Source organism: Molothrus ater, chromosome 12 (assembly GCF_012460135.2).
Source record: "Molothrus ater isolate BHLD 08-10-18 breed brown headed cowbird chromosome 12, BPBGC_Mater_1.1, whole genome shotgun sequence".
Classification (NCBI taxonomy): Eukaryota; Metazoa; Chordata; class Aves; order Passeriformes; family Icteridae; genus Molothrus; species Molothrus ater.
The window spans coordinates 13873521-13898193 of record NC_050489.2 but is presented as its reverse complement, the minus strand read 5'-3'; the positions used below and the strand labels follow the sequence as shown (position 1 = coordinate 13898193).

Sequence of the window (24673 nt, the reverse complement as noted above, 5' to 3'; positions counted from 1 at the left end):
GGGATGATGTGCTGAGCTGTGCCAAACTGAGCTGAGCTGTGCTCTAGGTGCTGTATAACCAAGCCATACTGAACCGAATTGAACCATGATGGGCTGAGATGAGATGAGCTGAGCTGAGCTGTGCCAAGCTGAGTTGAGCTGAGCTGTGCTGAGCCGATCTGAGCCAAGTCAAGCTGAACTGTGCCTACCTAGGTGGCATGATGTCCTAAGCCGGGCTGAGCTGAGTCATGCTAAACCATGTCAAGCTCTGCTGAGTTAAGCTGTGCCTATTTAGGTAGCATGATGTCTCAAGACGTGCTGAGCCAAGCCAAGCTAAGCTGTGTCAAGCTGAGCTGTGCCTGCCTAGGTGGTACCTTGTCCTGAGTTGTGCCAAGATGAGCTGAGCCGTCCTGTACATGGTATGACATCCCAAGCTGTGCTAAGCCAGGCCGAACTGAGCTGAGTCTACCTGAGTGTCCTGACTGTCCTGAGCTGTGCTGAACCAAGCTGAGCTGAGATGAATTGCACCTATCTAGGTGGCAAAATGTTCTGAGTCGAACTGAACTGTGCCAAGCTGAACCATGCCTACTGAGGTGCCACAATGTACAGGGCAGGGCTCAGCTGAGCTGAGCTGAGCTGGGCCAAGCCAAGCTGCATCAAACTGAGTTGTGCCTTAAATGGGTGGCATCGTGTCCCAAGCAAGACTGAGCTATGCCAAGCTGAGCTGAGTTGTGCCTATTGAGGTGGCACAATGTCTTGTGCTCAGCTGGGCCAAGCCAAGCCAAGTCAAGCCAAACTGTGACTATCTGGCACATCATCATCTCCTGGTCTGTGCTGAGCTGAGCTGTGCAAATTGAGGTGGCATGGTGTCCTGAGCAGGGCTGAGCTGCGCTGAGCTGTGCTGACCGAGATGAGCCATGTCTACTGAGCTGGCAAAATGCCCCAAGCTGTGCTGAACTGAATCTACTTGGGTGGCATCATGTCCCTAGCTGAGCTGAGCTGAGCTGAGCTGAGCCATGCCAGACTAAGCAACACTGAACGCACCTACCTAGGCAGCAGAATATCCTGAGCAGCACTGAGCCAAGCCAAACCGTGCCGAGCCGAGCCGAGCCGTGCCTACCCAGGCAGCACGATGTCCCAAGCCGTGCCGCGCAGTACCACGCCGAGCCGAGCCGAGCCGAGCCGAGCCGAGCCGAGCCGAGCCGAGCCGAGCCGAGCCGAGCCGAGCCGAGCCGAGCCGCGGGTACCAAGGTGCTCCGCCTTCCCCCCTCCCCGGCCGCCGGTGCCGGTGCCCGGCGCTCCCGGTGCCCGGCGCTCCCGTCCCGCCCGTCTCCCATTGGCGGCGGCCGGTCCCGCCCCGCCCCGCTCCCCCGCCGGGCGGCTATAAACGGGCGCGGCGGGGCGGGCGAGCGGCAGCGGCGGGGCCGTGCCGGGCCCGGGATCGGGATGGAGCCGGGGCTGGAGCGCTGGGCGCACGGCGCGCTGTGGGCGGCTCTGGCCGGCAGCCTGGCGCTGCGGGCGGCGCGGCGGGCGCCGGGGCCGGGCCGGGGGCTGGGGCCGCCGCTGGGCCGGGGGCTGGTGCTGCCGCTGGCGCTGCTGGCCGCGCTGCAGAGCCTGTGCCGCGCCTGGCTGCCGCTGCCCCTGGGGCTGGCCCTGGCCGCCGCCGCCGCCGGGCTGCTGCTGTGGCGGGCGGCGCCCCGCGGGCTGCTGCCGGTGGCGGGCAGAGCCGTCCTTGTCACAGGTGAGTGCGGGGACACGGCCTCGACGCCCCGACGGCACCGCCTGGGCTCGGCGGGGAGCGGAGTGGGGTGTCCCGCAGGCACCAGGACGCTGCTGTCTGTGGGGTCCCGCTGGGGACCAACCACCGCTGCCAGCGCATCCCTCACCCTCTTCCACGTCCAAGCAGAACCGGCTAGGCTGTATCTGCCCCGCGAAGCAGGGAGTTGCAATGGCCCCTCGAGTGTTGACCACTAGTTGCAGCATGATGCCGAGAGCTGCTTCCTCTGGAAGCCCTGAGATTAGATGGGACAGAGCTGGCTTTGGACCCCCTCGGCTGGCCCAAGGGCTTCCCTCTCCTCTTTCCCCCTTCCCTTCCTCCCCTCTGGAGTTGTACTTGTTCTTGGAAAGGTTCTCATAGTATCTCTAGAGGCTTCAACAGGGCTGGCTACCTAGTGCTGAGCATCACTGCTTCATCCAGAGCTCCATCCAGGGAGCTGCTGGCAACAAGGTCCTCCACTGTGTGGGTATCCTTGGGAAATGCTGCCCAGCTGCTGCCTGCCTCCTCTTTGGGCTGCCTGGTCCAAAGCTTCTCTGTGGTCCTGAGCTCCTTAGAGAATGTGCTATGCTCCCAAGTTTTGCACAGCTCTGGCTTGCTGGCTGAAGCTCTTTAGGATATCTTGGTATATACATGGTTTCTCATTCCTTCCTCCTGGCAGTGGAACTGCAGGATGAGAGCCAGGGTCAGCAGTGCATTGCTGTGAGGCAATGGTCGTGGAGAGATGAGGAGGAAGTGCTGGAGCTGGGGTGGTTTTTGCTCCAGGTGTGCCTGGAAGGTGCTGCTGGCTCTGCATGGATGCAGAGGGGAGGGAAACTTCTGGGCATGACCTTGGCAGTGCTTCCAAGGACAGGAGCCTGCATCCTGGTGGGGATGTCTGTGCTGGGCTTGGAGGTGCTGAAGCTGGAGAAAGGAGTTTGCTTGTTTCCTAGAAAATTAAGGCAAGACCTGGGTCCCCCTTCCAGCTTGAAGGGTTCTGTGGCAGCAGTAGGAAGTGCAGCAAATCCTCTCTGGAGGAGGAAGATCAGAGGAGCAAGGCAGTGGATGAATGAATGATTCAACTGAGTGAAGGTCAAAGCTGCAGCAGGGTAGGGCTGCCTGGGGAGGATGTCTGACAGCCATGCGCTCACAGGTGCCCTGTGGCACACCAGCTCTGGCAGCCCTGGCTCCCTGGCATTGCCTATATAATTAGTGAGTCAGTGACTGGAACAAGGTGTTCTTGCCCCAGTGCGTTGAGGTGGCACCTCTGCAGCTCTGATGTGTTTGCTCTTGGCTGTAAATACTTTGTGGTTTTACAGGTTCGAGGCGCAGCCCGTGGTGCGGGATTGGCGTTTCCGTGCTGCTGCTCTGGCAAGTGCCTGCCAAGGGGCAGATGTGAGGGCTGTTTTGCTGGGGATGGCATCCCTCACTTGAGCATTTGCATAGTAATTAGCCTGATTCTTTTATGGATTAATTCCAGCCAACTAGGTATTGAGTAGCTGCTCGTGTCTCCTGTGGGAGCAGCCTAGAAGGATCAGCTCGGGGAGAAAGGCAGCCTGACCTTCCTCCTCTTGCCAATGGGAAGCAAAGCCTGGCAGAGAGAGCAGCATAAGCATGGATGGCTGGCAATGCTGGGTCTCACTGAAGGTGTGTGAGGTCAAGGACAGAACTTCTGCCATGCTGTGTGTTGTGCTGGACCTTGCAGATCAACTGAGAAATGGCACAAAGTCCCCTCCTGATGGAGCAGTGCAGGTTTCAGCCTGAAAATCTTTGGGCATCATTTCCTTGTATACCTATCTTGGCCGCTGTCTTAATCCTGCAGCAGGTTCAGTGATGCTTATCTGGGGCAAGTTAAGGTGGCTGCAGTGCTGCTCTATCTCCCAGGTGATGAGTTTCAGCTCTTCCAGCTGCCCACTCTCTCCAGGAACAACCCTGAGTTGAGCTCTGCATGTGAAGCTCCAGCCCCATGTGCTGTTCGGACATCGCTGGCTAAATAAAACTTAATTGTGGCAGGGATTGAAGGAAAACTAACTGTGCAGCTCAGTGGGAAAATAGCAGAGCAGCTGTAGAGCTGCTGCAGAGCAAAGCTGCTGACCCTGTGGTAGCAGCAGGGGCTGGAAAGTTGTGGCGTTTCCCATCTGCTGCAGGTTTGCATTTTGACTGTTGCACGTGGGACTGGGGTTTGGCTGGAGCAGGGATGGGCAGCCACCTGCTGCTAGAGGGGAGTAAGGGATGCTGTGCTTTCCCATGAGGCATCCCCTGGGCTAGCAAAGTGAGTGGTCACTAGTCTCTGCAGTGCTGTGATTGTCTGGGGCTGTGACCTTGGTGCTTTTGTTCTGCATCCCTATGGTCCAGCTTCTCCAGGAGTCTGGCTCCAGTGGATGCAGCCTGGCTGGGGGCAGAGGGTGAGGAAAGTGTTAATCCTGTATTCCTAGGAGATGTAACAGCTGTTTTCAGGGAGGAGGAGAATGCCCTCCTGTGCAGCCAGGGGCTGGGAGAGGTCAGTCCCAGGAGGATGGTGGGGATGAGGAGGGGAGAGGAAATCAGCTGCTTGGCCTGGGCTGGGAGGGAGACAGCAGCTATCTCCATGCCTCCCTTGGTTTGCTGTCCTGGGCCTGCCCTTGCCTTAAAGATGAGCCCACACCTGGCACAGGCTTTAGCCAAACTCAGAAAACCACAAGGTACAAACATACCTGCAGTGTGGGCAGGGCTGGTATGGGCAGCTGCCTGACCAGAGCCTGATCCAGCACAGGGAAGCTGCAAGGCAGCCAATACCTGGCATCCCTCACCACAGGGTGTGACAGGGCACTCCAGGGTGCTGGTGCTGCTGGCTGGCACCTGTGAGCCAGTGGGGGCAGTGGCTCACTGAGAGATGCTGGCTCCAAACACCAAACAGCTGGTTTGTGTGTGCATTCCCCTTCCCAAATGTGAAATGGCACTGCTGGGTGTTCCTAGGGCCACTGGACTCCTCAGAGCTGTGTGAAAAAAGAGGAGGAGTATTATATCCCATACTGCTTCCCACTGGGAATTGATACAAAAAGCAGTCCAGCCTCTGGAGCAGGGCAGGGCTGATGGTCTGCAAGAGCAGTCTTGGAGGGTGGTGATGAGCTGCCATTTCTTGGCCTCTCCAGATTTAGGCTGGCAGTGCATTGTGCAAGACTGGGCTTTGACTGGATCAGTTTAGACATGAACCTACAACATCCTTTGGTTCCTGTGGTCTTAGCAGATGCCTGTGGAATTCAGTGAGTCTTTTGAAACCATCCAACTCAACTGGGTGCCTGGAGGTGGTGGAGGGATGGCCAGGAGCATCCCCGGGCTCCACTGAGCAGCTGGAGAAGCCTTTTGCTGTTGTGTAGCTCTGCCATGTGTGACTGTGTGGGGTGGTTCTTTGGACAGTAGCCAATTGCCCGATTTACTGCAGATCCTTGAAAAGCACCAAATGCAAATCAGCCCAGGGAGTCTGCCTGCCTGCAGGGCTTTGCCAGAGCAGAGGAGGACAGGAGTTATGATTTTGGTTCATATGCTTCAGCTTGGATGGAAAGTTGAAAATAGTGAATTGTTGTTCTGTCTATAATGGTGGTACCTGAATTAGCTCTCCAATAACATCAAACATCAGGATGGCTGCCTGAGAGAAGCAGTCTGGGTCTCTTGTATCTTTGCTCTTCCTTGGTGCAGCCTGTGAAGGAAGCTAGGAGCACCTGCAGATTGGTCTGTCTTCCAACAAATCATCTCTGTGAGCAAAATTGGTTGTTGGTCAGGCTGCCCAGACCCAAACCTCCCCTGTCCTCCTCTCTTCTCCTTCCTGGCTGCAGGGAAAGTGTGGTTTTCCTGGTGAAGCGTTCTTGTTACAATTGCATGCCCCATTAACAATCTGAAATGGGTCAGAGCTTCAGATCATGTTCAAGGTTAACAGAGGCTTTGCAACTTGCAGTGCTGCAGTATTTCCCATGGACTCCACAGATGCTAAAGCATCTGCTGGCTGCAGCAGGACTGAGTGATTCAATCCAGATGTTGGGACTCTTGCTTTCTGCCATGAAGGTAAATCCCTTTCTGTGGTAAAAAAAGCAGTCTGGACTTTGATGTTGTCTTAGATCTATTTTCCAGCTAAACAAGGTGACTGAGAAATGCCGGGGTCAAGGATTCAGGGCTGGCTCTGGGATGGGCACCTCTGCACCACGGCGTGGCCAGAGCACCTGCAGAGCACACTCACAGCCTGTGTTTGGTGCTGAGCCTGCCAGCAGCCTTGCTGTGAGAAATGCTTTGTGCAAAGGTGCTGCAGCTCTCCGTAGGTGACTTTCACTCTGCTTCTGAAGCCAGTGATCCAGCTCAGAGTATCTGGGATCTTTCCCCAGCCTAAGTGCAGGGGGTTGGAACTAGGTGCTCTTTCAGGTCCCTGCCAAACCGAACCATTTTGTGATTCTATAAGTGAAAGTTGAAAATCAGCTTATTCCCTGAAATTGCTCTGATTTTTCCAGAATCTATTAAAAATTAACAGCAGAGGCAGCTGCTGCCTCCAAGCTGAGGGGTGGGACAGGACCAAAATCAAACACCCAAACTCCGGCCCTGGTGTACAAGCAATTCCTGGTATACTTGAAGTTAAAAAAATGCAATATTTAACTCTAGTTGTAGGGTTTGCTGCTGGCTTTTGGGAACAGAGCAGGAAAGCTGTTTTTTCTGCCTCTATCTGCAGGGCTGAAGCTCTCCCCCCGCTTTGTCAGCAGCCCTCCATGGATTTAGGATTCTTCTTTCCCACGTGAGGTTTCTTCAGAAATAGATACCTACCCCTGCTCACCACAGGCATGTGGATAGATACGCTCGGCTTTTTCTCACTTATCTATAAAATAAGCACTTTGGAAGCCTACTAATGACACAGACCTGTTGAGGTGGGAGTTTTTAGCACCGTTAACCAAAAATGATGAGCACAGCTAATTAGGAGGAAAAACGCATTGAGGTTTCATACTGTGGGAGACTGGAGTTGGTAGAGAAACCCAAGCTGGCTTGATTAACCTCGGGGTTATGTGGGGACATGAGAGCAACAAAGCAAAGACTTCCCTGCTGAAATGAGATTGTCAGATGGGAACGGATGCTTTCGGGAGGAGAGAAGTGTAGGCAGTTGCTGCCCTCTAGTCCAATGAGCAGCACATTTTTAATGAGGTCTGGGATTGGGTTACCCACTGTTGAGTCTAGCTCCCCTCAAGCCAGGATCTGGTTACAGAAGAGCCAGTTGCTGCTTTCACTGCTGGGAGCACAGGCACAGGGTTGGTGGACTTGCCCAGCCAGGGTTTTGTTTGAGGGGGCTCTTCAAGGTGTTTCCACCGAATCTTTGCCTTCTCCCCACAGTCTTCCTTCAGTGCTGGTCTAAAACTCCAGCTGGAGGGGCTTTTTATTTTTTTTTCTGAGGAGGAAAGGCTGCAGGGCTTTTGTACCTCTTACCTCCTGATGTCCCTCCTGTCATCTCAGATCTGAGGTACTGCTGTGGAGCCTCCAAGGCCAGGTTGGATGGGTCTTGGAGCAATCTGGGCTAGTGGAAGGTGTCCCTGCCCACAGCAGGGGTGCTGGAATTGGATGACCCTATAAGGTCCCTTCCAACCTAACTCTTCTATATTTAGATGGAAAATGCTCAAATTTTCTATGATGAGGTGGAAAAACTGCCCTCATGCTGTCAGTATGTTTCTAAAGGTATAGTTTAGGAGCTCTTATTTTTAATCACCCCAGGATGTGCCTGTTACCTCCTTTCCTGCTCCCCTTAGTGGCTGTGGTATATCCACCATCTCCCATTCTTCTGTCTCAACTTGTATGTGTAATGTATCACTTCTGCTTCCTTCTCCCCTGGAGAGCTGCCAGCCCCTGAGCTTTATCAGCTTCTCCCTCGGGAGCTGGCTTCCCTGTCACACATGGCGCTGTCCTGGGATTTGCTGGCTCTAAGGCTGTAATCTTGAAAAGCAGTTTTTGGCTTTACAGGCTTTGCGGCAGCACTTCCTCTTGTTGGGTGGCTGACCCTATGGAGCCAGATGGTGAGTGACTCCCAGGCAGGCTGGGAACAGAGAGAAGGGATGGGCTGGAAAGCTCAGGTACCTGCCCTGATGTCTTCTGTGCCAGCTCTGAAAGTCTGGCCTCTCAGAATCATAGAAGCTCTGAATGGTTTGGATTGGAATAAACTTTAAAGACCATCTTGTTCCAACCCCCCTGCCATGGGCAGGGACACCTTCCACTAGACCAGGTTGCTCCAAGCCACATCCCACCTTGCCTTGAACATTTTCAGGGATGGGGCAGCTGCAGCTTCTCTGGGTTACAAGGGCCTCATCCTGTTATGAGTAACCCACTGTGACCAGTATTTGTTCCTCTCTAGGGTCCTGGTTACCAGGTGGGGATAAGCTCCAACCTGGGGTGTGCAGCCATCCCAGGATGAGTTCTGCCCCCTCTTTCAGCTGTTGTGTTGGGCTCTGCCTAAGCTGAAGGGCACGTGTGGGTGCTGCCCTGGCATTGCCTGGGTCAGCACAACTGTGTCCAAGCACATCAACCTGGAGGGCCACCTTGATGTATTTTGGGGAAAATGCACCAAAGTAGCCTTATGATACTGAAACTCTTACTCTGAAGAGCTGGTGAGAGCTACAGGTGAAGAGTAAGGAGGGGACAACTTGAGCTGTGTATGGAAAGGGCAGGTGGGTTGAGGATGTCATGAGGCACATCTCTGAGCCTGGGGGCTTAAACAGCTCAGTGTATTTCAAAAGCTGTCTTGGCAGAAGCTCAGTTGGTGTTTGCTCAAGTGTTTTGCTCTGTTTCTAAAAAAAAAAAAAAAAGTCCCCCGCTTCACATGGATCTGGAAGCTGCAAATGAAAATAGTTGGTGCAGCTGTAGAGACCATCATGATGTGGGAATGGGCAGGGCTTGCACCACTTCTGCTTGCTTGGGATTGTGACATGAGGTGGGAGTTTACTCTTGTGACAAGGAGAGTGATGAGCTGGCACCCTACAAGCAAAGAAATATCTCATCAGCAAAATACCCCTAAATATTACCCCTAGTGCTCCATTAAAACTGCTGTAGCCTTATTGGGGTGCTGCAAACTCTGAGATGATTAACATGGTGATCCCCTGGGCTTGCTCTGACCTGTTGCTTTGGTCAGCATTGTCCCAGCATGGCTTTGTCCCTGCTGGCATCACTTGTGACTTGCCCACAGTACTGTCTGGGTGGCACATCAAAGCTCTCCCACAGCTGACCTGTCCCACCACATCGTTAGAGGTTCTCCTGGTCATGCCATGGCTGTGGTGCTTTGCTGTCCTGGCTAAAATCACCTTCCCTGAGATGTCCCTGGGTGATGATGGCTCATGGTGGTCCATGTAGAAGAGCTGTTCTTCCCTTCAGCTGCCTGTGGATGGATTAGCCCTGCCTGTAGCAGACCTTAGGCATGACCTGATGCCTCTCTTTGCTTGTTAGCACACAAGAGGGATGGATATGGGGCTCGGCTGCTGGTTCTCCGGCCTGCTGGGACTCCTGGAGAGACCTTTTGCAGACTAGAGGTGCCCACCAGCAGGTGCCCCAGCCACCACCTTATTCCCCAGGAGCATCTTCAGACATTCCAGACATAGCCAGTGGAGCTTTCTGGCTTCCCAGCCTGTTTCCTACCCAGCCCCTCTCTCTCTCAAAAAGCCCAGGTGGATGTGTCACCAGTGCCAGCTTGCCATTGGCACTGATCTTGAGTGGCACTTGATCTTGAGTGATCTGGTCAAGTTGTCTCCGGGTGTCCTTCCCAGCGACAGCTCTTCCTGATGGAAGAGCTTTGTCCCGAGAGCCATCAGCTCTTCCTGATGGCTTTCGAGGCTTTGTCAGCTCCATGTTCCCAGTTCACCGTGTTCCCTTTGAGGGTGATTATTAACCCAGCTATCACCATAGCTCTTCACAACTTCCTCTTGGAGGGCCATCCATCTATCCCAGATTAGCTCTCATGTACAGCCTGTGCCAGGTGAAGTCTGTGCTGCTGACTTCTCTCGTGTATCGCTGCCTGCTGCAAGATGAAATTCTTGACTGTGAGAATCTCACTGCTCCCTTTGGGGAGAGGATCTCCCCTCGCTGGAGACAGCAGCTGCCGGAAGATGCCATCCAGCCCCGGTGTGCGGTGAGCAGCTGCTTCTAGGAAATTCCTGTGCTCTCTTTCTGCGAAGTGTCACAGCGAAGCTGGAGGTGGCACTTCCTCCCCCCACCCCCGTCAGCTTGTGAGCCCAGGGTCACTGCTCACCGCAGCAGCGTCACTGCCATGCCAGGGCTGGGTTAATTCCGGGGTCCCAGCCTCTCTGAGCATCCCCCCAGGCACTGGCCTTGCATTGCAGGGGGTGGCTGGGCTCATTCCTGTTCTGCTGTCCCAAGGCACGAACAAGCTCCTGCGTTCATTAGCCCCACTGGCGGCAAGCAGCATCTGCTGCTCACAGCTTTGGTGGGGGAGAAGGCGTCTGGATGGCTTTTAGTGACAGCGATGGGGAGGGCTGCGGCCCCTGACACTTTTCTTATTGCCCAGCTGATTCTGTGCAATCAGTCCCCAATATGGATGCACCAGTAAAGCTCCTGAGAAATGGTCTTTAATCCAGAAGCTGTGGGTGCATTCACACTGGCCTGGGGGCTCCACGTCATCTCTGTCTGGTTGTGGTTGTTGTCTAGGCAGAAAATCAGATTTCCCCCTTCTCTTTAAGTGGGAGATAACTTCCCGGGTGGAGGTGATGACTGTGAGGCCCCAGGAATACTTGGCTAATCCATTGTAATTCACACCATCTGGCTATTGTCCCCAGCGTGGAGGGGTAGGTCACCCATGCACCCCCTGCCATGGGCATTCTGAGCTCTGCCTTCTGTCACGAGTCTCCCTGTGGGGCTGAGGGTTTGTCTGACCCCTGCTCTGACCCACAGGACCTGTTGGAGGGATGTGTCTATCCTGGGCTGTGGGAGCCATCAGCAATCTCCCTCGAGCTGCCTGTGCCGACTGTGTCATGCAGGGGGGTGGTCCTAGGGGAGCAGGGGCACTGTGTGCCTGCCTTGGCTCAGGTCCTGCTCAGGAAGGAGGCTGAGGCTTTGCAAGGATGCACAGCCAGCCTGCTTGAGTGGGGGGTTCCTGCAATATCCACTCACTAGGGATTTGGGGATGGGATTTGGGTCATCCCTAAAGGTATCTTCTGGCTTAAATTTAATTTAATTAGGCTTGTGGCTTCCTGAACCCCAGTGCTGAGGACCAGCAGCAGCATTACCAGGCCTGCTGCCACCCCAGCCCTGTCTGCCGTGCTTGGGCATGAGGGCTGCTCCCACAGGGAACGGGGACATGGCATGCCATGCAAGCCAGTGGCTGGGGTGGTGTCTTCTGTGAACAGTGATGACACTGGATGGGTTGGGGGCTGTGGGTGCCCCTTCCCAGCCCCACTCCCACAGAATTACCTTGGGTGTGGGCAGATGGTGGCTGATGCCTGGCTGGGGAGGCCAGGGCTGGTGCATGGCTGTGGTGGCCTAGCTGCTGTGGGGACAGGTGCTCCTGCCTTCCCCTCCCTATCCTGTGCCCTGCCAAGAATTTGTTCCTTCACAGCTCCCCATTGCCCAGGGCTGACATCACCCCTTTATCACTCCTTGCTCCAATTGTGTGCAGCATCTGGAAGGTGTTGGCCACTGGGCCTTGTCCTGCCCACACAGGATTTTGCTGGGCATTTTATCATGCCTGGACCTGCACTGTGCAAAGATCCCCTCCTTGAGCTCCTCTGGGAGACTGCCATCCCCTCTGATGGCACCATCCCCAGCTTGTCCTGTGCTTCTGCATCCATGAGGTTCCCACGCTCCCAGGACGGAGCTGAGACAAACAACTGAGTTGGGATCAGTGCCTGCTCAGGCACTCAGGTGAGCCTCCCTGAGTGCTGCTAAATCCCATACTGTGCCCAGAGAAGCTGGATCCATGATGGCAGTGAATCCTGTCAGAGCCAGAAGGCCACATTTAGCTTGGCATCCCAGGCAGGGTCTGAGCTTGAGCCCATGGAAACAAGTGGTGCAGCACGTTAATCCATTCGGCCTTGGTGCCCTGTTGATGGTGTCCTTGAGCCTGGTGACAGCTCTATCTTGGCAAGGCCTCTTGGACAGGGTGGTGGGACACACAGCCCTAAAGCTCTTTGGGGAGGGGGGACTGGTGTCCTGGGATTTGAGGAGCAGCAGGGGGCACCCAGGCAAGGGCCTGCAGAGCTGATGGGGGTGGAGGGGGGGTGATGTCCTTCTGAGTGCCCAACTCAGCTGGCAAGCTCCCAGTTGGTGGAAGATGGAGCATCCTCAAGGGGTGCTTCCAGCTGCCTTGCTGCCAGGTGCCTGGAGCACTGCCCCTAGGGCTGCTGACTGACCACGCTGCTAGGGTGACCGTGGGGGAGCTGGTCCATCCCTGGGGCAACCCCTCTTCAGCTTCCACACCAGGGTCCTCAGCTGGGGTGGCTGAGGAGGGACCAGATCCAGGGAGCTGTCACTGTACCCAACAGGCTCTGGGCAGTTTTGCAGGCACATGGGAATTCTTTAGCCAAGCTGTGGTTCTCACTGCTTAGGTTTTCGTTGGTCCTCACCTGTTGTGCATGGTTCAGCATACAGAGGTCATAAGGACACACAGCTTCTGGTTCAGAGATGAGGGTGCTCAGTTTATGGCTCAGGGATGAGGCTGAGGATGTACACAGCTCATGGCTAGGGGTTGAAGAAGCTTGGCTTGTAACTCAGGGCTTAAGATGCCCAGCTTGCAATTCCAAAGCTCCAGAATGAGACTGCACAGTTCATGGCTCATGGAAGGGGACTCTCAGCTCACAGTTTGGGAAGGGAAGTCATTCCTAGGTTGTGCTGGGGTGAGCACTGCAGACCTGTGCTGCCAGCCCTCCATCATGTACCGTGCCAGCAGTGGGGGCAGGGGCAGGCAGGTGGTTGTGGTTCAGCAGCTCCCAGGTCACAGCTGTGTTACTGACCCTCTCTGCTCCAATCAGAAAACTGTGGCACTAATTTTGAGCATGTCTGTGTATGGTGGCCTTGGTGCTGGTGCAGGAGAGCAGGGTGAATACCTGAGACAGCAAAACGTCAGAGCGTGCCATGCCTGACTCACCTGAAAGAAATGTGTCCGCACCAAACAGGGACTGCAGCTCCAGCCGGCTCCTGGAGCGAGGAAGCAGCGGTGCAGGCTGGCTGGGAGCTGCCCAGCTGGCACAGCTCAGCCCCGGCGGTGGCTCTGCTGTCACCGTGAGGAGCAGCTCTGGACAATGGATGCAAGATGCTGCGGTGTCAGTCCTCTTTCCCTCTCCGAGTGGGTGGGAGGCCACCCCTTATGATGATGCCGGAGGCCAAACCTTTTTGCTTGCTCAAGATAAGTAAAATTGGGGCTTGTCATGCCAAAATTCTAGTGGAGGCGTGCATCTCTCACTCTTTGGGAAGTCGCTGAAGTGGCTGGAGCTTTTGTAAAGTTCTCAGGAATTGCTGCTGACCTGCTGCTCTGGAAAACGTCCGGCCGGCCCCTGGTGCAAGAGTTTGTCCCGGCTTGCTGAGCCTGTGGAGGGCTGCTGGATTTTGCAACCTGGACTCAAGTTTAGCTCTGCTCCTGCTGCAGCAAAAGCCTCTGTCTGCTGACCCAGGGTCCATGGGGATGCGATGCAGGGACTTCCAGGTACCTGCTCTCCTCTGCTGTGCTCCCAGTGCTGGGCTCCTGCGCTTGATCTGACCACGTCCCTCCCTCCAGCAGGACTGTGAAACCAGCTGGCAAGCTGGGAGCTGGGGCGGGGGGAACTGGCGCCGGCATCTCCTCGTGATGCAGCATCCTGGGAGGGCAGCGAGCCCAGCACCAGCCTTTTGGGGCTGCACAGACTGCACGGCTCCAGCGCTCCCGGCGGGGCCGGGCCAGCGGCAATGGCTCCTGTGCCAGCTCTGGCGTGGCCAGCAGCTCATGTGCTGGTGGCCACAGGGAGTGAACATGGCCCTGGGAAAGCTGCCATGCTTTGGGGCCACGTGTTATGGGCCCAGGGGGTTCAATGTCCCTCCCTGCACTCTTGGCCATGCCTGAGCACAGTGGATGGGAAGCTGAGCAGCAGCGGAGACCTTAAATAACACCAGAGCATCCTCACCCTTCTGGCCTTGGGCCTCCCGCCAGCCTCCCAGGAGTTTTTTTATTTGGTATGTGTGTGAATAAATTAGAACTTCCGAAACAAACCCTCTGACTGCCCTGCTCCTCTAAGGCAAAACAAACCCTGCCTGACTTGGACAGCATGTGGCTGTGTTTGCTACCTCCTTGCCAGACTTGCCCATAAGAAGCCAGCAAACCTGGCTCTCAGTTTTTTGGGATGTTTCCCGGGGTTTTGAGAGTTACGTGGTGATAGGAAGCTTCATGTTTGGACTGGAAGCTTTTCTTGCCAGCTGCATGGGAGCAGTGCAGGTAACCCTCCTGTCAGCTGCGTCATGGTGAGGCTGTGGCCAGGAGCACTTTTATTTTTAAACCTTATCTTTATTGCAGTTTTCTCCTGCACTGCTTGAAAGGTGAAATGCACCTTATCTGTTTGTCTGCTGGCAGTATGCACTGCTCCTAGGGAGGGGAGAGGTGGATGTGCTGTACCTTCAGCATGCCCTGCGGACCAGGGTTCTGGGGGTGATGCTGGGGCAATGCCAGGGATAATGCTGGGGTGATGCTGAGCCAACCTGGCACACATCCATGATGAATGTGGGGTGCTGTGTGGGAAAGGGAGGTCCCTGCAGTCCCTTCCTGCCAACTGAGCACCTCTGGGCTGTGTTATCACTCTGGCCTCTGGCCAGGGGTTTAATTACAGGTTTCTGACGCAGCAACAGAGTAAAACTGAACTGGGAACTGGGACAGACACCGAACTGATGCTTAGCTGGCACCCCAAGAGCTGTGCCTGATCCCAGCCTGGGGGTGTGGAAGAGTGAGGCATCCAGTCCATGTGCCAAAGGCTGGTGGAGGGCTGCTGAATCTCGTGAGGTAACAGTCCCCAGGGCCACTGTTGTGTCCACCCCTGTGTCCACCCCGGGGTGGCTCCAGGTGCCACACAGGGTCGGTTTTCAGGATGTCCTCATGAGCACCCAAAGGTGCAGGGCAGGAGGGTACAGGGCCACGGGGCTGCCCCTGCAGTGCTCCCCTGTTAATGGTTAATGTGACTGGGCAGCGGTTGTGGCACAGACTCCCCGAGCTATCAGTGCTGCCATCGGCCCCGGGAACAACCTGTACCTTGCTGCCGCTGTTTGTTTGCATCCTGGCCGCTCCACCCTGGCCACTGGCCTTGTCACCGCTCTGCAACAGCCAGCTCCCGCCTGGGCTGTCTCCCAGCCACCCCGATGGTGGCTTTGCAGGTGATAGTGTCACCTGTGGTGCCTCTGTTTGAACAGTGATGGAGGATGTGAGGCTGGGACCGGGCATGGAGCACCAGTACTCTCCCGAGTGGTCCATCCCGTTTGGATGCTCCCTTGAAGGATGCAGGAGCAGACCAGAATCCGTTTTTTCCCTCACCATTTTTAATCCCCTCATGCCCCAGCCAGGTGAAGAGGTTCTCTGCCTTTTGATCACTTTCTGGGAGGCGAAAGGCATTCGGCAAAAGTCTCGCACGGAGCCTGATGCCAGCTATGAATGGTGCTTGATGGAGCTTTTAGAGGCTATTTTGAGGGCTGATGGCCCCTCATCGCTGCAGGGCTCTGGCCTGTTCGGTGGGTGCGTTGCTGGTGCCTGTGGGTTTGCCTGCAGCTCCGGGACGATGGGGCTGCAGATAAAGGGAGTGTTTTCTTCTCCTGCAAGGGAGAGAAAACAACAGCTCCATGACCTGCAAATGCCCCAGGGCAAGGTCACATCCTGGTGAGTCAGGAGCTACAGCAGGGTGCGGAGCCAAGGTGGTGCTCAGGCAAGGGAAACTGATGCTCGGGTGGATGTTTGGTTCCTGGGGTTGGTTCCTAGTGATGGAGAGGCAGAGCTAGGGGGTCTTTAGGGGCTGGAGGCAGACAGTGGCTGTCACTGGCCACTGCAAGGCTCTTCCCATCTCTTTCAGGATGTGACTCGGGCTTTGGGCAGGCAACAGCCAGGCACTTGGACATCATGGGCTTTCAGGTGTTTGCCAGCGTGCTGGACCTGCAGAGTCCTGGTGCCCAGGAGCTGCGCCAGAGCTGCTCATCGAGGCTGACGCTGCTGCAGATGGACCTGACCAAGACAGAGGACATCCAGCGCGTCCTGCAGCATATCCAGGCCCACACCAACAGCACAGGTAGGAGCTGCCTTTGGCAACCACACAGGACCCCACAGAACTCCCTGGGATCTCAGCCTGCAGCCAGCATGGCAGCGGCACCCTCCATCTGTCTCCACGGGGGCTGCGTCCCTGTGCCAACAGCCTTTGCCAAGCTCTCTTGTCCTGGGGCATCCTACAATTCCCTTGCAGGACCCCCATCAGCCTGGGGAGCAGCTGGAAATCCTGGGGTGGGGCTTCCCCATTCAGGTCACCTCTTCAAGCATCCCATTCCCACAGGACTCTGGGGCCTGGTGAACAACGCTGGGTTCAATGACACCATCGCCGACGCTGAGCTCTCGCCGCTGGGCAAGTTCCGCACCTGCATGGAGGTGAACTTCTTTGGCTCCCTGGAGCTCACCAAGGGGCTGCTGCCCCTGCTCCGCTCTGCTGGTGGCCGCATTGTCACCGTGAGCAGCCCTGCAGGTAAGCAGCCTCCCTCCAGCGTGGCACCCCTGGCACCCTCAGCCCAGGCATGGCTTGAGCATCCCCATGGTGTGGTGCAATTTCCAACCCCCAGGCACTCCAACCTTCTCAGCCAACCGGCTCCAGGAACTGTAGAATGAGCTGGCAGCACTGCTGAGCCCCACAGCAGCTACTAAGACATGAGGAGACATGGGGGCTGGGGACAGGCAGCCTGGTCACAGGCAACATGGGCAACCTAAGCCCAGCTGCCATGTGTCTCCATTGGGGACGACAGCCCCAGCCAGGGTGGGAAAATCAACTTCCTTTCCCCTGCCCTTTTTTTTTGCCCATTAAAACACTCTAATCCTCCACTGGGGATGACAATCCCAAGCTTTAGCTGGACCGGGAGCAAAATCAATTTCCTCTTCCCTCACCACTGTTTTTTGCCCCCATTAAAACATTAATTTGAATTTGAACAATTTCAGTTGTTTTCTTAGCAAAACAAACCCCAAGCCATTTCCTTAAGCAGGGCCCAGGAACACAGCCCTACACAAGCCCTGCCCTTCCCCCCTCTCTCCTCTGTCCCTGCTGGAGCACTGGCTCACTCATTCTTTCACTCCTGCCAGGTGACATGCCCTTCCCCTGCCTGGCAGCCTACGGGGCCTCGAAGGCAGCCCTCAGCCTGGTCATGGACACCTTCCGCAGTGAGCTCCAGCCCTGGGGCATCAAAGTCAGCCTCATCCTGCCTGGATACTACAAAACAGGTAAGAGGGTCAGTGCCTGCTCCTGTCTGTGCCTGTGGGCAAGGGACAGGTATCCCAGGGAGGCAGAAGATGGAGAAATGGGATGAGCAGTTGGTGGTGCAACCATGCAGCTTCTGAGTATCTCCAGCCATACGGGGACAGTGGCTATCCTGTGGCCGTTGGGCTCTGATGGACTAGAAACAGCATCAAGTCCTGCCAGCAGACCCCATACCACTAGGACTGGTCAAAGCAGCTCAGTCACGTTTATGACAGCGGCATCCCCACTGCAGGCAGGGTCCAAGACCCCTGGTCCAGTCTCAGGCTAGCAAGAGTCACTATGGTGCTACTACTGTCCCTCTCTCATGGCAATCTTTGCCAGGGTCTCAGGTGGACCTTCCTGTGAGGCTGGAAGGTGACTGGGGCTGCTGGCACCCATGGCAAGGGGCCTGGAGTGGGGGGCCCACAAGCTCACAGGGACTGTTTCCTTGCAGGGACGACGTGTGACCCTGCCTTCTGGAACCTGCATAAGCAGCAGCTGTTGGCCAGCCTGCCCCAGGAGCTGCTGCAGGCCTATGGCGAGGACTATGTGGAGGAGATCAACCAGCAGTTCATCCAGTTCATGAAGGTGGCAGTGGAGGACCTCAGCGCAGTGGTGAACAGCATCACAGAGGGGCTTCTGGCTGCCAACCCAGCCGTGCGCTACTACCCAGGGCAGGGCCTTGGGATCATGTATTTCATACACCGCTACCTGCCCTACTTTGTCCGAGACTTGTTCTTGAAAGGATTCTTCATCAACCCCAAGCTGCCCCGAGCCCTGCGGCGAGAGCACCACAAGGATGTGAAGAAGGCCTGACCTGGGCCTGCCCAGGGCCTTCTCCCGGGCTCTCCAGGCACACCGGCCCCTGAGCGCGTGCAGAGCCAAAGGCACCGCCCTCCTGCACCGTGGGGGAACAATCAGCATTAGACGTTAAAAACCAAATTTCTTTCCAAAATCAGGTAGATCTATTTTCTATTGTGCAAGAATCAACGTTTTCTAGAGACCTTGGTTTTGTATTTTTTCTAACCATGTACCGTCCAAGAGGCCCATCCCTGCCTGACTCAGCAGCTCTGCACCACAGGCTGGGATGTACCTCCTCAGCTACCCACCACCTTCCTTACTGCTCTCAGAGCTGTTTGTCTCCATCCCCTCTTGGCTGGGTCAGGGCTGGGACCCTGTGGCCGCTGCCTCCCTGCCACTCATTACACACTCCACACGCTCCTGATCAGTGCAGGGGCCAAGACCAGGCTGCCAGTGCTGCAGAGCTCTTCATGAGATGAACTATGTGATTGTCACTTTTTAAATAAATCCATTCTTGATATTCCAGCAGGCTCTGGCTGTCTCCTTCCACAGTGCAGTGCTGCAATGCTGCTCAGGGATGCCCAGCCTGTGGGCAGAGCTAAGCTGGGTCATGACTGGCCCCGTGCCGAGCACTGTGGCAGGAGCCTCACATGCAGCAGCAGGTGCCACAGGTACTCCCAGAAAAGGGCTCAACCTGCCAGGAGGGATTTGTGCCCACTCCCTGCCCTTCCCCAGCCCTATGCCAAAAGCTTTCTTTTGCTTTGCTCCGACTCTGTGGCCCTGCTGGGGCAAGGATGGCAGCGGTGACAGTGCCCCATGTGGACAGCCCCAGGCACCAGGGAAAACCATGCAGCTCCCTAACCTTATGGACCATTCCCATATGGCTGCAGCTCTTAGCTCAGCAGCCAGCTGGACCCACAGACCAGGCAGTGTCCTGGCTTGGGCTGGAGGGAGTACTCTGTGCCTCATGGGGTGGTACCACAACGATGCCTGTGGTACAAACAAGTGTCCCAACTCACACAGGAACCACACCAGGCTCCACTACCACAACTACCAGATTCCCTGTGACTGATGGAGGCTCCACCTGGGGCTGTGGGAGCAGGTGCCCAAGTAAGCAGGAGAGCACAGTGCAGTAGGCAGATATTTATTGGTGTAGAGAGGATGGGATCACAGGAAAACAAGCTGCAGAGGTGACCACAGCACAAGCCGGGACAGAGCCACTCTCCATTGATCCTTCCTCCCAGCAGCATCCAGCATGTTTCCCTTCAGCAAGGCTTGTCTGCTGCCATTGCACATCTCCCAGAACTCAAGTGCAAGTAGGAGCTAGCCAGAACAGAGCAGCAAAGAGCAGGGCTGCCACACCATGCCCAGGGCTTGGCTCCCACCCTAGACCACAGATAGGCAGGGCCTGGGACATCCCTGCCCCCACCAGGGTGACTAAGGCTGCTCTGTCCCCTGGCCAGCTGTGCCATACAGCTCCATGGTTGTGCCAATCCACCCTCTGCAGGGGAGAAGCCTGGATGTCTACCCTGGAGGGGTGCAGGGGTCCACCACCATCTGCAGAGCCCAGAGGAGCCCCAGCTCTTGCATGGTTGTGTCAGTAAACTGCAAGCTGTGGGTCTTCACAGCTCTGAAGAAGGAGCTCAGCCAGCTTATGGAGCCCTGTCCAGGGCAGCAGGGAGACTGATGAGAGCTTTTTCTGCAGACACAGAGAGGCTGCATGAGTGCAAATACTGCCAGAGTGGGAGGACTGTGCTCCACAAGCACTCTGGCTCTGCCCTCACATTCCCACAGGCTCCATTCCAGGCCTGGCCAGGGTTGCTTGGTCTCTCCCAGGTCAGGGTTCACTACAAGGGGATGAAGGGATTGCACAGCAGCATGGGCTACGCTACAAACCACAGTCTAACTACATCTCACAGAAACAACACTGAGTAGGAGATGTGCAGAGCACTGACAGAGGGCCCCCCCAGCCATGGCAGACCTGACCCATTCCTCTGCAGCAGTGGAACTCTCTGAGGCAGCCCCCTGCAGCTCTATGAGCATAAGCACACACAGCAATTAGTACAGGAACACTGTGACTACTGCATACACAACAGGAGACCCTCCTGCTGCACAGGGCTAAGCCCGGACCACTGGTCCCTCTGGACATCTCACAGCACACACAACTCCAACTTTTGAATAATTTAACTAGCAACTGTACAGTTTCCTCATTTGATCCAGTTCCGCAGATGGGACATCCCTGGAGTCTGGGCATGGGACAATTCAGGGAGTTAGGGGTCTGTCCAGACTCCAGGGGTGGGAGGGTTGGACAGGAGCAGAGCAGAGTTAGAAGATGGGAATGTAGTTGTCGATCTTGGTCCTGTGCCGCTGGGCAATGCACTCTGCGATCCACACAATGTTGCGGCACTCCTGCTCCTTCAGCTTCACGAAGGCATAGAAGACTCCAAAGTGGAATTGGTTGAGGAAGGCCAGCTTGTTCAGCTTTACCTGGGGAAAGCCCAGAGGAGGACATGTCATTTGTTCACTTCAGATAGGAGGAGTTGGTCAAGGCAAGCATGGAGCTGCTTGGAAGGACCCATGACTTCCCAGCAGGCTGGAAGGCTCTGCACAGGTATCCTGCTCTGCATCTCTCTAGGTCCCTGGGACAGCTCTAACCTATAGCACATGGCTCAGGACAGACTCTGACATTTGAAGGGGGAAATATTTATAACTCAGGTACCATAAAAGTCCTTCTTCTCCATGTAATTACACTCTGGTTTTGCTGTTGATGAACCAAATATCCATTAGCAGCCCCAAACATGCCTCCTCACAATGCTGGAATCTGTCTGGCTTAGACAACAGGCCAAGCACTATGCCAGGCCGCCATTCTCATGCAGGAGCAGAGGGCAAGCATGCTTCTCCTTCCCCCAGATCCTGTTAATCCACAGCACTGCTGACAGGGCAGTAGACCAGCTTCCTAACACCTGGAGCTTTGCAAATGGCACATGTCAAAAAGCATTTCAGGGCTCACTCACCTCGTGCTCAAAGAACCTGTCTTCAAGGGTTTTGTCTCCAGGGTTGCTGCCAGCCCCTTCAAATAGCAGCTTGTACTCCTGCAGGAAAGCATTACATGAGGATATACCCTGTACCCAAGCTCAGTAGCACCTGAGGGCCTCCTGTGTCACAGATACTCCAGCCACCCTGTCAAGTCAGAGGACAGAGAAACCAAGAGTCCTGCCCCTTCTCCAAAATGTGCAGTTCTCAAAGGCGTATCATTGCTTCAAGCCACAGGAAAAGGGGCATCAGGTACAGACTCCCTCCACATACAGACTGGAGTGCTCGGGCCAGACCCCTGTGCCCACACACACAGGCTGCTCAGTAAAGGGACACTGAGGTCTTTGACTCCAAACAGGTCCACAGCCATGCCCAAAGTGGCTTGAACATAGACAAATCCAAACATGTCCTCCCAGGTCTGCAGCTCACCTTCAACTGAGCCAGAGCTCAAGGCTGGAAGTGGGCCAACACCACTTCTCACTGAAGATACATTTCCATCCCAAATCAGGCAAGGAGAGCCTGTCACTGCTTCCACATCAGCACTTTAAGGGTTTGGTGGTAAAGGCAGTCCCCACACCCTTGGACAGGGAACATTGTCTCCCAGTGATCCCTAAAATGACAGCTATGACTAAGAAGCCAATGGCATCTCAGGCAAGCCAAGTCCTGCCCAAGCAGAGCACAGGACCAACAGCATCAGAGACGACTGGCACCTCTCTCCCCAGGCTGTCAAGTCACAAGTTTCCCCAGATCCCCAAGAAGCTCTGATGCAGAGCAGGTTCTTGTACCAATCCCCATGGCCCTCACCCCAGAGCACTCACAGGGTAGTAGTCAGCAACGTTTTTGACTTGCTCGTAGTCATCTGCCCTGGCCAGCTGAGCCAGGCCCTCAGGGTAGAGCTTGCCACAGTGTGGGAACAGCTTGGCTCGGTCCTCCTTGGACAGCTCAGTACCAAATGAGTTGATGGTGATAATGAAGGCCCTCCGGTCAGCTTCAAACTGCAGGAAGAGAGTGGCTCATGCTGGGATGCAGTATCTTTACCAGAGGCTGGCAGATATCAGTGCTGCTCTGCACACAGCCACATCAGGAGGGCAGCATGAGGAGGCTCCTAGGATGTGTACAGCTCTCCAGTGCTCAGCTAGGGCAGGCTACAAGTACAGGCTCCCAGTATGCCCAGTACCTGGGGAGCATTCAGGTGAGGAAATCCCCATCCCAGGAACAAGCCAAATCCTGCCCAAGTCCAGGGGTGACTCTCACCTACTGCTCCTAAGTCCTGCACATCTCACAGCAAGCTTTGGCATGGAGACAAGCTGTGACTCCAACAGCTCTGGTAGCTTTCCTACATGTTATCCAGGTCAGAGGATGAAGATGTTGCCACAGAGGCAACTAATGTATCAGTACTTGGGGAACCAAAGTCATGCTCAGGCAGTGTTCCCCACGTCTCTCAGTGAGCAGGTCAAGTGGGCATGGGGATGCTGAACAGGAACTGGAGAATCTTTAACAACTGGCAGACAAGCTGGGCCCAAGCAGGGAGTGATGACCATCACTGTAACACCATCCAGCTATGGAAGTTTCCAGACCTACCTCCAGGATTGGGCACATGGCATCTGCTGTGGTACCTCCCAGCGTCTTGCAGAACTTGTAGAAGGACTCCAGGTAAGCCTGGAAGAGAGAGGGCAGATGAGCATTCTTCTACACAGCTTCATCTACTCCCCCACAAGGCCCTTCAGCAGAGGACAGACAGCAGGCAGACTTTGCTTTCTTGCTCCCAGACGCTCTGTAACACAGCACAGGCACTCTGGCCCCTTGTGAACTTGCCCACACAAGGACTGTGCTTTGCCCAGGAGCCAGAGACATGAAGGGTTGTGGTTGGGTTTGTTCAAGTGACTGCATGAGCTTACTGTGGGCAAGATCCCCAGGCAGCAAGGTTAAAGCCTTTTTTTCTCCTTTGAGTCGCCTAACTCATTTTACTGAAGTCTCACGTGGTTTCCTGACCCTGCTCTGGCCTCCACAAACGTGCCAAGCCACACAACCATAGCTGCAAGACCTACACTCAGAAAGTAGCGCTGTGTAAGCAGAGTCAAGAGATGAGATAGGACATCTGTGAAAGAAACCAGCCATTCTCTCTAATTCTCTTTTCACACTGCGGCCACTTGGTCTCTTATCCCAACTGAAGCACTGCAGAAATCATACGGCCAGGCACAGCTACGCTGCCTCCAGGAAATCCTTTGTGGAGATGTTCTGTAATCCATCTGGAAGATGACTCTGTCTCTCAGGGGAGCCTAAGAAGGCTGTGGATGGCTAAAAGTATCGTTCAGCAAAAATGTTCTCAGAAGAAGTGATCAAGTAATAAAACACCTCCCCGAGCAGAGAGCTGCAAGCAGAATAATTTCAAAGGGATGGAATAAAAGGATGCTGAGACACCACAAATCTCTGCTTTATCACAACAACTCTAGGACTTAAGATGGACCAAGAATGTACAAGTTGGATACTCCCAGACTCTGCACCAGGAAAGCACCTGGATTACTGTGTTCTGTAAATATTTGTTACCACACAGTGCAAGAGGGCAATGCTGGGTGAGCATCACTCATCAAAGAAAGCCTCTCCAGCACTTGTCACTGCCCAGGTGGAGGATAGCACAGAGCAACAGCCGCAGAGTTACCACAGAACAAGGACATGGATAATGAATCCCGTTTGAGGCTGACAGGAAAGGGAACGTGGCAAAGAGATTCAGTCACTACCTCTGCGCTTATCAGAGTTCATGCAGAAACCTAAGGCTTTAGAAGCAAATACAGGTGAACTCCAATATCCAGCAGTGAATGGAGATCCAATACCACATACAACACAGAAAGTCTGTAAACAGCTGCACGGGGTGCCCTTCCAGTGACAGCAACTGGAAGAAAAACTCCAATGTCCTGAAGCCCTTACCCCGGGAACAGAACAATCTTTCCCTTTAATGATCCTCAATGGGTCTTCCCTGTCATGAACCCACCCCCTCTGTCTCCTGCCAGCCTCACCTGTCCTCAAATCTAGTCTGCAGACAGGCCTGTGGCCTGTCCATCCACAATGACTTTTCCAACATCATCTGGGGATACCACCCTCCTCTGCCAGGTGAGGAATCCTAGACTTTTCCTGCAGCTTTCTGTACAGAAGTTCATCATACCCAAGCCTCTAAATGTGTCTGTCTTAGCATCATCTCCTGTTTTGCTGCTCATACTCTGAGATGAGTGGAATGAGATAGTGTCCAGGTCAAGCACACTTTACAGATGGATGCAGTAGCACAGTGATACTCATAGAGTTCTTTTCTACTGTTAGGAACATGTTACCTTGTATAGAGACAATTGCTTAGGTCAATCATTACCCAAGATTCCCATTAGTAGTAGGAAGGAACAAGGAGACCCTCACTATACAAGCAGAGTTAGGGCTCCCTCCGAGCCTCTCCCATACACCACTCCACATTTACCCACACTGATTTGCCCGCTTTATTTTATTGTCCAGTTGCAAAGCTCCTTCAACTGGTTCCTACAAGAAAGTCACCAGCAAAGGCCAACAGTCAGCTGGCTTCGCTTCAGCAAGAGATGGAACAAAGGGAGTAAGCACTGAAGATAACAAGGCCGGCAATAAAGATAACAATGCCAGCACACTTCCATTGCAAGACTTGGCTGCTGACTGCACTCTACAC

The 24673-nt window shown here is 55.0% G+C and overlaps 2 protein-coding genes across 2 annotated transcripts in view; one reads left to right on the top strand and one right to left on the bottom strand.

The window, feature by feature from the left end:
* Window positions 1–1425: 1425 nt before the first annotated feature.
* HSD11B2 (hydroxysteroid 11-beta dehydrogenase 2) lies at window positions 1426–18486 on the top strand. The gene is made up of 5 exons (XM_036390549.2): window positions 1426–1720; window positions 15745–15957; window positions 16216–16401; window positions 17007–17144; window positions 17615–18486. The coding sequence occupies exons 1-5, from the start codon at window positions 1426–1428 to the stop codon at window positions 17974–17976; spliced, it is 1194 nt and encodes a 397-aa protein (XP_036246442.1). The 3' UTR covers window positions 17977–18486.
* Window positions 18487–19089: 603 nt separating this feature from the next.
* The window catches only part of ATP6V0D1 (ATPase H+ transporting V0 subunit d1), a 34012-nt gene continuing 28428 nt past the window's right edge, over window positions 19090–24673 (bottom strand). The window contains exons 5-8 of the mRNA XM_036390343.2: window positions 22576–22653; window positions 21813–21989; window positions 20976–21053; window positions 19090–20448 (exon numbers count right to left, since the gene is read on the bottom strand). Of these exons, the coding sequence (XP_036246236.1) occupies window positions 20287–20448; window positions 20976–21053; window positions 21813–21989; window positions 22576–22653 (495 nt within the window). The 3' untranslated portion in view covers window positions 19090–20286. The remainder of the gene's footprint in view (window positions 20449–20975; window positions 21054–21812; window positions 21990–22575; window positions 22654–24673) is intronic.